Source organism: Camarhynchus parvulus, chromosome 13, assembly GCF_901933205.1.
Source record: "Camarhynchus parvulus chromosome 13, STF_HiC, whole genome shotgun sequence".
NCBI lineage: Eukaryota > Metazoa > Chordata > Aves > Passeriformes > Thraupidae > Camarhynchus > Camarhynchus parvulus.
In genome coordinates this window covers 14,972,600-14,989,546 of record NC_044583.1, presented here as the reverse complement: position 1 = coordinate 14,989,546, position 16,947 = coordinate 14,972,600, and the positions used below count along the sequence as shown (strand labels likewise).

The following is a 16,947-nucleotide window of genomic DNA, read 5'->3' as shown; positions in this document are numbered from 1 at the left end:
CAGTGCTGCTGCCTTACTTCTGTCTGCCATATTCCAGACCCACCTCCAGCTCAGCCTCCCTCTCTTCTCTTCTCTCTTTTACCCATCAGGCAGCCACACCAGAACTGTAAATTAGGAAATCTGTGGGGCTCCACAAGTCACTATGAGTAGCTAATAAAATTCCACACTAAAAACTAAAAAACTCCCAACACATTGTCTTAAGGAAATCCTACAGAACAAACCGAAGACAAACTATGTCAAACAGCACTATGAAAGATAAAAAACCGAGCAGCCATTGAGGCTCAGTTTTCTGGAACTTTCTAGCACTGACCTACCCCACTAACATCAAACTTGTGGCTCTAAGGAACACATCATGAAGGTGTAAGTTAAAGAAAAATCCCAGGGTCAGAAGGATTCTTATTTTACCTTTCACTGGGGAAGAACTAAAGATTTTGAATGTGTGCAAAATTTTCTGACCAATAACCAGAGTACAAACTCATAATGACTCTGCCTCCTTTGTCCTCCATGCTTACACAGAACTCAAACCAAGGTCCCACACTTTCTTCTGCTCAGACGTAGATATCTTCACATTGTCAGCCACAAATTCTGTAACTTATCCTTTAAATGAAAAAGTGTAAAATGTATACAAATACTCTGGCGCAAGTCCAGCTCCCTTACCTTGTGCAGAGAATTCAGACTGGGGAGCAAAGTTGCCAAGCTCTGTTTCTGAGTCCATCACACTGGTGTTTGGCTTACCACATACATTCAAACGTTTATCAACTAAGTCTAAACGATTCTCAAAGTCCTGAACTGCCAAGTCTCCCTCAAGCACCTTTGAATGAGGGGAATGCCTACGTCCCAAGCACTCATTTCCCTTCAGTGAAAAGCCACGAGAATTCAGGCCAAAGGCACTCTCCAAGTTTCCTTGTTCCCTAGATCTACTGGTGTGCTTATTAGATCTAGCACTGCTTTGGTTAAAACGCTGCCATCGCTTTTTGGGTGCTACGTGATTGGTATCATTAGACTCATCACCAAGAGAGCTCTCACTATTTGCCTCTGAATCCAAGTCTGGACTCTCCCCATTTTCAGCAGAATTGCAGCTCTCATTATTTCTACCAGCTTCAGGTCTCCTTCCAATACGACCTAAATTGTCATCAGATAAACAGGCAGAGTCTTCATCAGTTGAATGCTCTGTTAAATCAATACACTCCTTCCTCTCAGTATCTTCTGCCTCATTCCCTAGAGGTCTGGTAACCGAACTGTGCCCACGGAATGCATGTTCTCCTGAATCTCTGGGTAACCGACTTAGCAACTTACTTGGCCCTCCTGGTTTTAAGTCCTTTCTGTTTGAAACTGTTTTATCTCCAAGCTTTGATGACTGCTTAGATTTTGAACAGTTGCGTTTGGACATGCAATTTGTGCCGTTTGTCCCAGAAACAGCAGCACTCGCAGGCTCCCTTTTACCAGTACCAATCCCTGTCAACTTGGTTGGAGGACCACGTGAAAATGAGGAGTTGCTTATAGCAGAGTTTGGAGTTACGGTTTCCTGGACACAATCTCCATTTTTTTCTATTTTATATGGGGGACCTACAATAGACAAAGACTTGAGACCACTTGCAGAATTGCTTCCAGAACCATCACCTGTGCTGGTATTTCGAAATGGGACTATATTTTGACCAGTCATCAGTTGCTGCTCTTTTGTCTTACTGTCATGCATATCCTTCAACATCATTAACAAGGTGCTGAATTTGTAATCTGGTTCAATGGGCAAACGACCATGACCAGAAGCAGAGGAGAAAAGCAAAGGTACTGTGGCCTTTGGAGTGCCAGAGTCACTGGCATCATCATTCATGGACCGATAGGACAGTTCCTTCAGCTCTGACAGAACGTGCTTCACCACGGCTGTTTCGATTTCAGCAGAATCCCTGGGTTTCTCATGCATGTTGTTTAACAGTTTCTGACCATCAACTTTTCCACTTCTCTGAAGAGAATCTCTTGAAAGGCCAGAGAAACCTTTGGTATCTGAAGAACAGTGATTCACAGCACCCTCCTCTTCTGCAAGAGAAGGCTCCAACCCAGCAACCTTTTCTTTATGTTTACATTTTATACTTCTGCTTCCAGGTAATTTCATGCTTTTTGCTTTCAAGATTGCTTGATTTGTAACAGCAGGCCAGGAGCCCTCCTTGGAAACACTTTGGGGGGTAGTGTGCTTATTTGCTAGGGAAAGATTGTAATTTCTCACATCTGAAGAGCACTCGAGAGGTGTCAATGACATCTCAGCATCAGACAAACCTACTTCAAGCTCCCCATCCACAAATTCAGCATCAAGTCTGTTGGTTACTGAACCTCCCAGAGCTTTGCGATCTCTGTGCGACTTCTTCCTGGCCCTTCTGCTGCTCTTCTGAGAAAGATACATGGAAAGTTTAATGTTTCCACTTGATGTCATAGCAAAGTCCTTCTCCACTTTATCTGAAGAATCACTAACTTCAAGAGCACTAGAGGCTCTCTCTGAACTTTGGTCCATGGTATCTACATCACTGTTCCCACCATCAGAAAGGGAAGAGGATGAATCTGATTCAGTTTGTTTTTTCTCAACACCACCATCAGATGCAGAATAGTGTATTTGTAACTTGGAACTGCACAAAATGCCCAGGGAGCTCTTCTCTCTCTCAAAAGACGGGCTGGAAAACAAATCTCCTTGGAGGGTGCTTTTCAGAGCGTCACTTTTACGATTCTCATAGTCTGGTTTTAGAGGAGTCTTTTCAAAGCGTCTTTCTCCAAAGGAGGACAGCAAATGGTTTTCCCTGGTGCTACTGGCTGCTGTCAGGCTGTTGGCAATCCTGCGAAGCTCGTGAGACGCATGTTTCTCTGGCAGGTCCCCAACAATCACGTTTCTAACTACGCTCTCTGGTGTTTTGTCTTTGCTTTCTTCCCTCGGTGCTTCCCCTCTTGCACCACTCTTTTTTACTCTAGTCCTTTTTCTGCTTTCAGAGGTTGTTTTCACCTGTGGCTTGATGTGCAATTTTCCTTTTTCACTGGCCACGTGTCTGGAGTCAAAAGCCAAGGATTTTAAGCAGCCGTTCAGTTGCGTGTCCCTTTCTGCTCCAGGGCCATTGCTGTAGTATTCCAGCTGCACGTCCTTCTCGCTGTCCGGCTCGCTCGAGTTCTGGCTGCACTTCTGATCCTCTGGCCCCCCGAGAAGAATGTCTTCTGCCTGTCCAACACTGACTTCCCATTTAGCCCTAAATCTCTGAGGAACCTTAAAAGTTGGAGACAAAAAAAAAAGACAAAATTTCAGTAGGTACCCAAAGAGGTAAAAGCGAGGAGCACAAGGCACAGAACACAGAGACATTCCTGCATTTTGCATCTCTAAGACAATTCCCTGAGACTGTGTCTGGCAGACACAGGAAGTACTGCACCTGGGTAAGCACCCTGCATTCCAGCTGAGCCCTGTGCATTCCCAGAACAGTAAAAAGGTCCCTGGCAAGTAAAGGTCTCTGAAGAATCAGATGTCTTGGCATGCCAACACACCCCGAACACAACAGCCTGTAAAGAGCAATGCATAAGGTATGGATCCCTGGCACAGAAATGCAAAGCTACAGCCAGCAAGCCTCACAAGGCAAATGCAGCACTGTTTTCCTCAAAATATCTGAGCAGACCTGTTTGCTGTCCTCATTGCTGATTCTTCCTGCATCCCCTGAATTCAGAGCACGATCTGCCCTCTCCATCAACTCACCTCGGGACTAACATGAGCTCCACACACATCTAAGATGTGCTCTATCAAGTTCACAATGTTCATTCCTGAGAATTCTCCCAGTTTAACTCTGTATCTGTAGAAAAACCAGAAAGCTCTCTGCATACTTAACAGGAACCTCTGCTAATACTCAAAATCAACAAGAAACTTGTTTCTTATCTGCATGTGTAGTTTTTGGCTGCACAACAGCAAACTAAGAGCTTCACAACTGCTCCTAAAATCAAAACCAATTCCAAGGTAGGAGGAACAACTCACATTGCTGACACTTTTTTCCTAAAGAAAACTCCAAACCAACAAAGTCTTATCTCAGCAGATTCAAGAAGTTTCATGAAGCCTGATAGCAATCTAGCCGAATACTCTCAGCTTTTCATCAATTTTGGCTTCCAGGGGTGCAAACCTGGACATTTACGTGAGTAACAAACATTTGATTCCCTCAACTGCAGGCATGCTGGCACTATATTTACATACAGAATGAGATTTCAGCCACGCAGCACTTCTAGGACCAGAGAAGTTACTTGGGAGCATGTCACTAGTTGTTGAGAGCACAAGGAGAGAAGTCCTTAAAGAAAATACTGAACCTGCCCTTGGAAAAGAAAAACCAAATAAGGCCACTGCCCCCAGGGACTCACATCTGCAAGAGCACATTCAATCTGATAGTTCTGCACTAACAAAGGTTATAAAGCTTAGAGTATAAGAAAAAGAAAAACCAGATACCATTGCTTAGTATAACTATTTGCTCTCTCACAGTAACACAGTAGCCTCTGTAGTTCTTCACTTCAGCTATTCTAACGAGTTAATTTCTGCAGTCACCTTCCTAAAGACATAGACCAGACCCCTGTGTCACATTACATTAACTGGCTACAACTGCTCAGGGCTGTTATGTTTGGAAACGGAGATGGTGCGATGAGCCACAAAACTCATTCCCACAGGCTCACTGACAAAGCATTTTCCAAGTCAAATTATAAGTCCTAACAGGTTTCTATAAAGAGAATTACTGAAGCAGTGCTAAAAACCCCACTGCTTTATCTCAGCCAGTGATCTAGCGAAGCATGCAACTCCACCTCTGATTCAGATCAGCCAAAGGAGGCTGCCAGAGAGCACAGAAGTTTTTTAGCAGCGCTGCAATCCACAGCAGGAGAGGGCTGTGCTGCTAAACAGATCCCACGCCAACAGAGCCCAGATTCCTCTGCCTTCCAGAGCTGTCCAGGGCCACAGAAGCAGCAGGCCACACCCCAGCACAGAAGAGAGTCTGGAAACTCCTGGCAGTTTATAAACTATGCAGCTGTAAGGACACAAAGAATCCCTTCCCTGGCTGACATGCTGCAGTCAGTCTCACAGAAGCTGTCAAAGTACAAATTCAGGCATAAAGGAATATTTTGTACTGTGCAGATTCAAAGAAATAAAAACATATTACACAAAACAGCTCTTTCACCTTGTGTTTGTATCCTTTTTCCTTCTGCTTTCCTCTTTTCCGGAGAACAGGCAGCTCTTCAAACTGATGTCTCCCTTCAAAGAGGACAACAGCTTTCCCAGGAACCCAGGTTTTCTCTGAAGGTTCTCCTAAGGCATCCACATAATACTCTCGGTATGGTCTCCCACCGGAAACTATTTCAAGAAATTTAACAGAATTACCCTTGTATGTAACAGAATAAAGACACAAAGAGACACAGAAAGCAGTAACTATTTGAGAGGTTGTTTTCAATTACATTTTCCTTACCAACATTCCTACATAAATTCGAGTTCTGGGGATTTCTACTCACAACTAAGGCAGACCCCTTTGTTTGCTACTGTCTATATTTGTATTCTACATTGCTACTCTATTTTTAAATTGTTTGGGTTTTTTTTTACAATTGATTAACATGCCTATGATTGGTCATCTTCCTACAGCAAAGATTGCTTGCTTGCAAAAAAAAAGAAGGTAAAAATATCTAAATATTTTTTCCTTGAAAGACACAACACACCAGGCAGAACATTTTTTTCTGCTACTCCCTGATTAATGATTAAACAGTCCAGAGCACTTGACCGTTGGGAAAACACAACAGTGCTGGGAACACCCAGAACTGACATCCTTCTGGATAGGATTTACTCACACAGGTTGAGCCTCCCTCATCACAATATATCCCATCCTCTTCAATGTTTTAATACCAAACAAAGTCTGATTTAGGACATAAAACATGAACAGCAGCATTTAAGCAAACACATGCACACACACTGAAAAGATTAGGTGCAACATGACACATTAGTTGCAGTAAGTCTCTCCATACTTCAGGCACAAGAGGTGCAGAGAAAGAAAAGAAATTCAATCATAGGGGCACATTCAAAGATGCTTTAAAGGTACTTTCTATGCAAGAAAGTTGAACACACATGGTACAAGTAAGAACTGAATCAGTACTGGGTGGAAAAGGACAGGTCACAAGCATTGGAACAGAGCAAACAGCACCTTTGGGATACAAACTTCTCCCTGCAGTTTGCTGCAATATATTAACCTTCTCCTGGAAACACCTTCACCCTCTGAACAGGCGGATTACACTCCCAGCCCATTTGGTTTGTGCTGCCTCTTCCAGGGTGCCAGCACAGTGTGGCAGCCTGGCCTTAACTGATGTTGAAATTGAGATTCTAACAAAGACCACTGAGAGGATAACAAACAACAACCAGAACAACATCAAACCAAGTGCAAAGATCACAGGCTGCATCCACCCCATTCACAGTTCTGGGACTCAAGCCACTGAGCCTATACCTTCCAGCTTCAAAAATCTTCCAAGCCAAGAGCTTGCTGAGAAAAGGTAAACTGCCTTTAACTAAATATTCCTCAAATCCCAAGAGAAGAGCTTTCAGCACAAGAGACAAGGTTGAAGAGACCTGCCTTGTTTTGAAGGGCTTGTTCCCTTGGCAACAGGAGAGCCAAGGCAGTAGGACTGAGCTTCCTACAGTGCACACAGAGCCCAGCTCCTCCTGCCCCGAAGTGCCCGAGTTCAGATCCACCTGCTTTGCCACCCTGGCATTGGGAAGGGAGGGACAAGCACATTACATACAGCCACAGCTGAAAAATATAAATTTCCCATGAGCTCCACTGGTTTGAACACAGATAAAACAATGGTGGGAGAGTCCATCATGTGGCTGGAGACCAGGCCTTCCTGGAACTTGCTGACAGAGCTTTTCCTCCCTGCAGAATTCCTTTATTATCAATCCTCATGCACAGGCTGAGAGGGGAATACTGGACAGCTATATACATTAATCCTGCCCAAAACTTCATGAGGAGGGATGCTGGGAGACAATATATATCAGCATATCTTCTGGAAACATCTCTGACCGGACTTTGAGAGCTGGAAACAGACTATTTAAAATAGCACATTCACTATTCCCTAGAATCAGGATAAATGCCTCCCCAAAGGATGAAGGGGGAGGTGAAGAAAGAAGACTTCAGCAACCAGGCTTGGGGATGATGTGAGCACCACGTAGGAAAAGCTACTTCATGTCTAGAGAAACAGCAGTGGCTCTGAGCTGATGGCCACTCAAAAAGAACTCCACTCATGCACAGCACTTGTGCTTAGGCTGGCAAGGGCCACAAAACCTGGAGACAAAACCAGTAGTGAGCGGCAATCTCACCAGTCTAGAGCTGTCAGTGGCAGAGGACACCAGTTCAAGGGGTTTCTAGTTGCCCAGAGAACAAAAAGAATCAGAAGGGGAAACCAGGAACAGATAAGCCTTTCTGTTTGTGCCAGTCTCCCCATGGCATCTGGTATGATAGTAAAAGCAAACAATTCCTCATTTCCCTTCTGTTCTCTCCATCACTCACCTATGTCTGTCTTGATCTTTTAAGACTCTCTTTCTCCCTTCCTGGCTCTCTCCTATGGCCAAGCACACACTGCTCTGTTATATTTGCCCATCTCTCCTCCTCACATTTAGCTCACTCACACTATACCCTAAACAGTCACATATGTGGCTCCATCTCTTGGTTTTTCCAGAATTTCCCTATCCACAACCCCTTACTCTTCTGTGCCAAACAAGACACAAAAGTTTCACTTCCATGCACATGCTCCCATCACACCCTCAGGCAGTTAGCAGCTACACTAAATTACCCCACACTTCACTCCTCAGCCTCTCCACCCTCCCATTCTCCAACAACAACTCTGCGTCCTCACACATTCCAATCTTCCCAGCTCTGTTTCCTCACCTCTTCCACCTCTCTGATCCATCTCCTTTTTCTCTGCATAACTTTTTTGAGAGGCTGCTCTTTCTTCTGCACTGCCTTGAGCTTAGCCCAGCTATCTGTCTGGGAAGAAAAGCCTAAATCTCCAACAGCTATCTGTGCCGCTTCATCATCCCCAGCCCCTTCTTCTTCCTGCCACCTCCCTCATTTAGCTCTACTCTATGGATCCAGGTCTTGTTTTCCACAGCAGAGTCTATTTCTTAGCACCTTTCAAAGGCCAGAAATGCTTTTAAAATTAATTAAAACCTGCAGCATCCTGACATACACAACACCTCCACTTTGTGGTCTGAGTAGATACAGTACCTTTCATTTTTGAGTGACAGTCCAGCACTGGGTCATGACAAATTGTGCATGGCCACCATGGGCGTCTGTTGAACTTGGCCCAAACAAGATCCCCAACTTCATACTTCACTGGAGGCTTCTTCTTGGCTCGGATCTTTGGGGAAAAACCAGAACACAAGAAATCACTAAAGCTCCAGATGCTTTTGAAGAGATTTGCCTCCCCCCCTGCGTGCAGATTACACGGGACAGCAGAGACATTTACATTAAAAAGCAAGTCCTGATTTTACTTAGTGGCTCCTACACCTTCAAAGAACACAATGGTTCTCCCCATTCTTCTGCAAGAACAAAGCAATAAGAGGATTTGAGAAGGTTTTTGTTATTTTTTTAGTAAGTATCGTGACCTCTGGTAAATGACTGCACTCAAACTTCACACATTTGAACAGGTAAATATTTGGAGTCACTACTAGACCCCATTATTTCACCAACATGAGTTTGTTAATTTCAAAGGTTGCAACATACCGAAAAAAAAGTAGCAGTAAGAGACAGTGACATTTTCCTGACTGAAACGTGATAAGAACAGCAAGTGTTTATCAATTGGGTAAAAAAAAAAAGGTTGGTATGTACAAGTTAGTAACTTTCCTGCTTCTCATATGTGCTCAGGAAAAAGCTTCACCAGAAAATATTTGAAACTAAAGACAGGCACAATCACAAAAAAATTATATTCTGATGTTTAGCTTGTATGAGCAGATCTGGTGTTGCTTTGCTCCATAACTACAGAGCAGAAAGGGAGTGTAACAGCAGGCACCCCCTCTAGGACAGACACAACACTGACCTTGCCTGTCTCCAAAAGCTGCTCACAAGTATCAACTCTGCACACACAGCCACCCAAATCCACTCAGCTTCTCAGGGCTGGCAGCAGCCACAAGAGCACCGAAATCTTTCAATACACAAACCCTAAAGTGTTTAAAGCCATTTCTGTGTCACTGGCCAGGAGCTGAGTGCAGATCCCGTGCTGTTTGTGAAGCACGAAGCCTCTCTGGCTGCATGTGCAGGACCTGTGCCAAGGAGGGGATCCAGGAGCTTTGGTGTTGTGAATAATTGAGCCAAGACGAGATACAATAGGTTTTCACAGGATACCAGAGTCCCTGTACCCAGCTGTGAGGTATCCTGCCTGTTTAGCAGCACCCACCAACATGTCCCATGTGGGTTCAGCATTCTAAGAGCTCCAAAAAGCACCCCAGGTATTCTTCCTGCCAGTAATGCTCCTCATTAAAGTTGTTACAGCACGAACACACACCTTTCTGCTTCACTTCTCCATCCTGCTAACCACCCTGCTCCAGGCTTGTCTCTTGCCATACCCAATTCAACATCCCAGCAACTAAAACACAACAGACCTCTCTAATAAAAGGTATATTCCGTTTCTCATTGAGTTTTATGGCTCTTCTTCATGTGGTCAAAGAAAACACAAAAGAATAAACCCTGTCACATGAAAAAAGGCATGTAATGATGTTACAGACTACATTATTGAAATTCTTCTCACTCACTCATCAAAAGCCACACAATAACTTATTGCTGAGCAGGAGTTCAGGAACAGGGAATGTGAACAGCACGGGGCAGGGGGCTGCAGCCCCTCTCTCTGCCACTGCCTTGCTGCACCCTCTGTGTCTCCAGCTGGATCTGAGAGCACAGGACCAGAGGTGCTGCCTCAGCTGTTGCTTTTAAAATGCAGATGCACTTTCAGATGCAAACCCCTTCTTTTTTTAGTCTGTTTCCCTGCTTGAGTTCTTGTAAATGTGACTTTGGCCTCAAATTTTTTTTACAGATTTCCAGCCTGGGCTTTGAGGGGCACATGTATATCCCAGCTGATTATCTCCAATGCTGTGCATACACGTACAATAGATGTGCAGCTTACTGACAACTGTAACCTGAGCACAAGCACTGGACAGAGCAGTAAAACCTCACTGGAGGTTTGCCAGAGCCATTCACATTGATCCACCTGAACGACACCCGCAGCCCCTGCCCTTAGGCAAGTCTGCATTTAAATCAACTCTTTGTCAACCTCCAACACCCCAGCCGAGTGAAAAGGTGGCTTTCAAGAAACTATTCAGACAATGCCTAAACCTCTTTCTAAGAAGTCAGCAGCTATTCTCATTCCTGCCTAGTTTCCTCTCTCATTTCCCCAGCATTAGCAGTCAGGTGTTGGACTCACCATCACCCACCACAAAGTCCCCACCAGTGGGTCACAGAGGAAGCATCATGTCCTGAGGGAAGCCTCGTGACAGGATGCACTGCAGCAGGTCACTGTCTTGCATAATTTTCCCCCTCTGGTCTCCCTAAATCCACACCAACCTGCCAGAGATGCCTTAACAGTTTTTTTCTTTACACTGCAAAAAAATCTGCTAGAGACTTTCAAAACGTGTAACACTAAATAGCCAACAGCAGAGCAGCAAAAGCAGCAATTATTGTCCTTCCCAGGTACAGTTAAGTCTCTTCCTTTAAACTCTGTAGCATGATAGAAAAATTATAGCCCCAAAGCATATATTTCTTATGTCAGAATACAACAAATTTCACTCCTATAAAAATCAGCATTTACTATGCCAAGATTAAACTGCTGATAAATCCTGATGGCCAAAAATTTAGCCCTTCAGTAACAGCGACTTTTCTGCGAGCTAGGGAAAGCCAAAGGTTTTTTAAAAAACTAAACTTCAGATGTAGTCCCATACATCTGATCACAGCACTGTTCACTTTCAGAGCATGGAAATATTCAAGTATTTAAATAACAAGAAAATCTGTGAGCTAGCTTGGATAAAATCCATGTTGTAACCCATACACTGAAGAAATTAAACCAGGTAAGAGCCTTGGTTAGTGAGGAGGGAAAGGACAGGGCCTTCCTTCTCCATTGATGAGGAACAACAAAGTTTTGTATTGTCTGATGTTCTCCTCAAGGGAGTCAGCACTGTCCACTCTGTTATCAAATGCTTGGCATTAATCAGCTGTTCAGATGGGACAAGCTACAGCCTAAACTCGATGATATGCAGCATTTCAGATCACTCTGTGCTATTTTTGGACCAAACAAGACTGTACCTTGCAGATGTTTTTCATCAAATCCTCTCTACCAAAAACCCCAAATGATCACTGTGAAAGGGATCACAAGCCAAGATTCAGCAGCAAGATGACACAAAAACCACCTGCAAAGTCACCTCTTGAATTTGTACTACATCAACCAAACACAACAGTCTGCAACTCACTAAGTGAAACACCAAACATAGCTGCTCAGCTTCTGAGAAGGGGGCTTTCTATTTGAAAGCCAAGTATCTTTACTCTCCTGAAATTCTCACCATACAGCAAACAATGAAACATATAAAGCAAAGAAAGCTTAAATTTCCAAGTGTTTTTATTTTGGTAAACATACTGTCAGTCCTTAACTGTCTTCCACTAATCTTTCTCCTCTGAAAATAACCACATCATTAAAAAGTGGAAAAAATAACCCTTATCCAGTAACCACTCTTGGCTCTGTCACTGGAAGCTGTTGTTCAATCCATTCATCTTGCTGGACCAAGTGGCACAAAGCAGAAGCCCACAAACACAGACAATGCTGACAGCCACAGAGTGCACCTTTCCTGCAGCACTGGACATCTCTGAATAAAAATCAGAGCAGCACCAGCCTCTCCAGTGCAGCTGGGGACACAGCTGCAGACACCCCACGTGCCCCAACGGCGTGACCAGGGATGTGACCACCTTGGCAGAGCCACAGCAAGACTGAACTGCACACAGAGGGGCAGAGACATGTCTGCTGTTCCAGGCAATTTATCAAATTTGCAATTTCATATAGCCAAAGAGATATCTGTCCAGAGATCAAGCACTGTCTGCAGCCATTGGAGCCTGCACACTTCCAATTCAGACCTGCTTTGGAAAGTCATCGTGGAAATACTTGGCCAAGAAAGCCCTATTACAGTTTATTCCTGACTTATTTATAAACAATGTTACTCAATGAAGCCAGGGACAGAACATGTTTTGCAGAAAGGCTGGGGCAGCAAAAGACACTGTGTGTAAGGATGATGAAGAAAAGCAAGAAAGAAGCCACTGATCCTCCAAAAATAATGGAGGAAGATTCTGCCAAGCCTGTTTCAGGCATGAACTGAACAGAATCAAAGCCAAGGATGAATATAAAAGGAGGTGGCCACATCCAAAGGGTAATTAACCAATAGAGTGTAAACAATGACACTAATAACCTTTTCCTCTGAGTGTACAGCAGATACCTGCCCAGGGCCCTGCAGCAGCAGCATGGGATGGGGATATCTCCTGAGCAGATCTCACCACGCTGGTAGCTGCAGGGAAGTCACACCCCACACATGAGCTGGCCCAAATATCACTGCCAGGGGCAGAAACAGCAACAACTCTGCCCCATAAACTTCCAGTGCTCTCTTCAAACCTTCTCATTCCCAGGCCAGCAACTCTCATGCTTCTCCCTGCATTCCATCTAAGCCCAGGATAAAGTTGTTCCCAATACCTATTTTTTATTAGTTAGAACTGGAAGCTTGCTGAGAATCAGTCCACAGCCTGCCCCCACCACCACCTTTTATGCTTTTAAGATTGGTGATCATTATTTTTTCTTAACAGGACAAGATGATAAGAAGGCCATCTAATTCCTATGAGCCACTAATGCCAGATACAGCTGAAATGGCTCAAGATCAGCTTTTTAACCAGAAATAAACCCTACCAAAATGAACTTGAGGGAAAGACATTTGAAGGCACCTGGATAGGCTGGGCCTCACAGTCTGCTGGAGAGGGACTTACAATGACAGAGTGACAGGACAAGGGGGAATGGCCATAACCTGGGAGAAGGTTTAGATTAAATGTGAGGAAGAAATTCTTCCCTGTGAAGGGAGTGAGGCCCTGGTACAGGTAGCCCAGAGATGCTGTGGATCCCTGGAAGTGCCCAAGGCCAGGCTGGATGGAGCTCTGAGCAATCTCATCTACCAGAAGGTGTCCCTGTCCATGGCAGGGCATTGGAACTACATTGTCTTTAAGGCCCCTTCAAACCCAAACCATTCTGTGATTCTATAAAGAAGTTATCCACTGACAGAACCAACCCCACAGATGGTGTCACAGGTGCCCTGTGCCTAGGACAGGCCACTCCCAGCTCCTGCCATTTCAGTAGAACAGGTTATTCACCCTCTGCCCTCACAAAGGAGAGGCAGCAACTGGGGCAAGTTTTTCCTATTAAAATAAATCCAGAACAAGCCTGGAAGGGCACTGCTAAAGCTACCCCAAGAGTCTTCAGGAGATGGAACTTCCCTTCAGCTACAGCACAACCTCACTGAGTTAGCAGAGTTTAATACAAAGCAGAGCAGTTTCAACCTCAGCACTGAGCTGTCCATACAGCTCCTGTCCCAGGGGATCCAGATCCTTTAAATCTGGTCATAGAAACCAAGCAGCAATGGATGCAATTCCCATACAGTGACTGCTGCTGACAGACAGTTAAAAGGTCAACTCCCACCTCTGCACTGCTCTTAATGAAGGGAGAATGGAAAGAAGTCTGAGTGATCCATGGTTCATTACTTCACTCAGCCCCAACACTCCTGCACTGAGAAATGAACAGACACAGAGAGAAGAAAAGAGAGGAACTGGGAAATAACCTTTGCTTGGGAATGCTGCATGGAAAGGTAAAAAGGAGGAGACTAAGAACAACAACAAAGCAAAATTAGTAACTGCTTGTGATGGAAGCTAGAAATAATAAATCTCATTAGCAAAGATTTGTGTTTTAAAGAACATTTTCTAAAATCAAAACCAAATCAATTAAAAAAAACCACGAAAATTGAGAGATAATTAAATTGTATACGCTTGATAGCTTAAGAAATATTTGAAACAAAGCAAGCAGAGATCACCGAAGCTTCCTCCATACCAAGTACCATTACCAAGCACAGGAGCTTTAAGCCTTTACAGAGAGGCTGCAATGCTGACTCTGCACTCCCTGTGACAAAACTTGCAGGAATCAATCCCTGCACAGGGAAAGGGGCAGGCCCAACTGGAGCCCACATGGACAAAACCCCCACCCAAACCACGGCACGCAATGGCTTATCTGAAGAAACCAGAGTAATAATCACACTGGCATTTTATGGCAAGCTTCAAATCTACCAGAGCAGCAGAAGAAGCCTGCTGGAAGCCCATGGACAGCCTGTGCTGCTGGGGACCTGGGGGCATGCTCTTCATCCCAACTGCTCCCATCTTCTTCAGCTTCAGCACTGCCGCAAAAAGCAAACAGGCGTCTGACCTACATTCATGTCTGAGAATGACACTGCCTCTTATCTGGGATCATTATCATCCAGAAGTCTTAAATACTCACTAATCAAATATTCACTAGCAAAAAAAAAACCCACCAGAAATGATGATACAGATCAAACTTCTGTTATCAACATGCCTGCAGGTAATTTTCTGTCTTTGGCCAGTTTTTGCTACCATCTTCCAGGGTACTGAAGTTTTTCAGGGTCCGTATGAACCATCCTGAAAGTTTAAATTAAGAGAGCAGATTGGACTACTTTGAGTAATTCCTACATCCTGAAGCATTTCTATCAAGTTCAGGAGTTATCCACATACAGATATTAAATAAAGAATGTACTGAGGAGAGAACACAAAGTTCCAGTTTCCAAGATAACTGGGTAACAGCATCCCTGTTTCACTCTGAGGAGATAGTTTTCCTGAGGGATTGGATGGAAGAGCAGTGCATGAGAAAGCTTTGGCACTTCAGCATCCCAACTACCAGAAATGCACCTGACAGCAAGGTTTGAGGGAGGCAGGAGGAGGACATGGGAGAGAAGGGGTGTGATCTCATCCAGATCCCCAATGGAGAGAAATCCACTAACACACAGAAGACTTCAGACCACTTCCAGGAGCCTCAAGCAGAGGACAGACTCTCATACTTGCTTATCTGCACACATTTTAAATGATAAACCACATTCTCTTTAAATCTGGCTCTTTAAATCAGCACTAATTGTTTCAGCGAGCGAGGAACCGCTGGCATTACCAAAACTTTGCAAATTCTCACAAAGAACAATTACCCACAAATATCTTCTTATGTCAGAGAACAAACAAAAAAACCACAAACTGAAACCAGGTCATCAGATTTTCCCCCTTTTCAGCCTTACTTTTGTGCTCCTCTATGTCTTATCAAATTGCTCACAAGTAAGACATTGGATAGACACAGGATCCATTTTTCAGACATAAAGTTTCTAAATCCATGAAATGAAAAACAGATTCAAACTGTGCAAAATGAAACTTGGCTATTCTAATTTATATATGTATGTTCTATTCATTACAGCTTAAGCTGTAACCAGAATGAAGCAGAACTAGAGAACAACATGTACAATGCAAAGAGTGAATACTGTACTAAAACCTCAACAGTTAGAAAGTGTGAATTTGGGTTGATTTAAATAAAATTAACTGGCTTGTTGCTTGGTTTGGTTGTTTATGTTGTTTGGGTTTAAGTTCATGGGATTCTTTAAAAGCAACAAACATTTAAGGGGGGGGCTTACAAATCTCATTTTCTGCAGAAGTTTTTATTTACCCACAGGAAAGAAGGGATAATCCCACCTTGCTAGTCCAAATAAAAAGATGCTTCTTACACAAAATCATAACCTCCTGAAAATGAGGTGGCATTCAGCACATAAGTCCCCCTACCCAACAACACCATTTTTCCAAAAGAAACAAAATTTCTATTCATACAAAATTAAGTTTGAATATGCACTTAAAACTTTGACTGCTTCTTCTGAAGTCCTACTAAAACTGAAATCAGAATTTTGGAACACTAAGAGGGCAATAAATTTATCTGATGCTTATTTATTTCTTTACATCCACACTCAAAGCCATGACCACAGGAAGGTTCATGCTTCAGGCACCAGGTACTACAAACTTATGTTTCCAAGAGGCTTCCAAGCCTTTCTGTGATGAATCCAGCTTCCTAAACATGGTGAGCACACTGTGAGAGGACTGCCAACTAGAACCAAGAGGAACCTGACTTGTTTTACTGCTGTTATTTAGAAATCTGCGGGCAGTCACCACATTAGCCAGAACAATAGGAAGTCTGAACAGGTGCTTGGGGAAAACTAAACAACAAGGTAACATCAGGGCAAGGGGAGGAACTATTAAAAGGGTGATAATCACTCTGCTCCTCACCCTTCTTGTGAGGCAACAGCAGGTTTCTATCTTTCCATCAACAATGGGAGGGGAAAGCCATGAACACACTCCTCCAAAACAAGTGGAACATGGAAGCTTCAAGCAGGGCTGAGGGTGAGAGCCTCTCTGCACACTCAGCACTGCAGGCACTACAGGAGCTGAAAAATAAAGTGGCAGTTTCCAGTGTGCTGAGATACTACTGTGCAGGAAATTAGCTGTTCACTTTTTCCTAAAGAATACCACACCAAAAGGCATTCCATCCTCTGGCTTGGATGCAACACTGGAATTGCTCCACCCAACTCAACACTTCTGGTGTCTCACATGCAAAAGTCAATGCCTGAAAACATAAAGGGAGACCCCAGTGCATTATTTCTGATGAGTGTCTGAAGTTAAAACAAATTACTCTGCTATTTTATTGTATAATTATTTTACTGTAAAGCTGTTTTTTCCTGAAGAGCCCAGCAGTGGGATGTGCTATCTCCAGCAGCACCCACAGCTGTCCCAATTACTGCACGTGACCAACAGAACAAGTTCCCTACCAAGAACTCAC

The 16,947-nt window shown here is 43.8% G+C and overlaps 1 protein-coding gene across 7 annotated transcripts in view; it reads right to left on the bottom strand.

The window, feature by feature from the left end:
* Nucleotides 1-16,947, bottom strand: part of NSD1 (nuclear receptor binding SET domain protein 1) — a 64,587-nt gene that overhangs the window by 35,991 nt on the left and 11,649 nt on the right. For 6 of the 7 annotated variants that reach the window (XM_030957775.1, XM_030957774.1, XM_030957773.1 and 3 more), the window contains 3 exons: nt 8,247-8,379; nt 5,166-5,338; nt 658-3,238 (listed from right to left, as the gene is read on the bottom strand). In XM_030957775.1, the coding sequence (XP_030813635.1) occupies nt 658-3,238; nt 5,166-5,338; nt 8,247-8,379 (2,887 nt within the window). The remainder of the gene's footprint in view (nt 1-657; nt 3,239-5,165; nt 5,339-8,246; nt 8,380-16,947) is intronic. The other variant, XM_030957778.1, reaches the window with a different exon arrangement.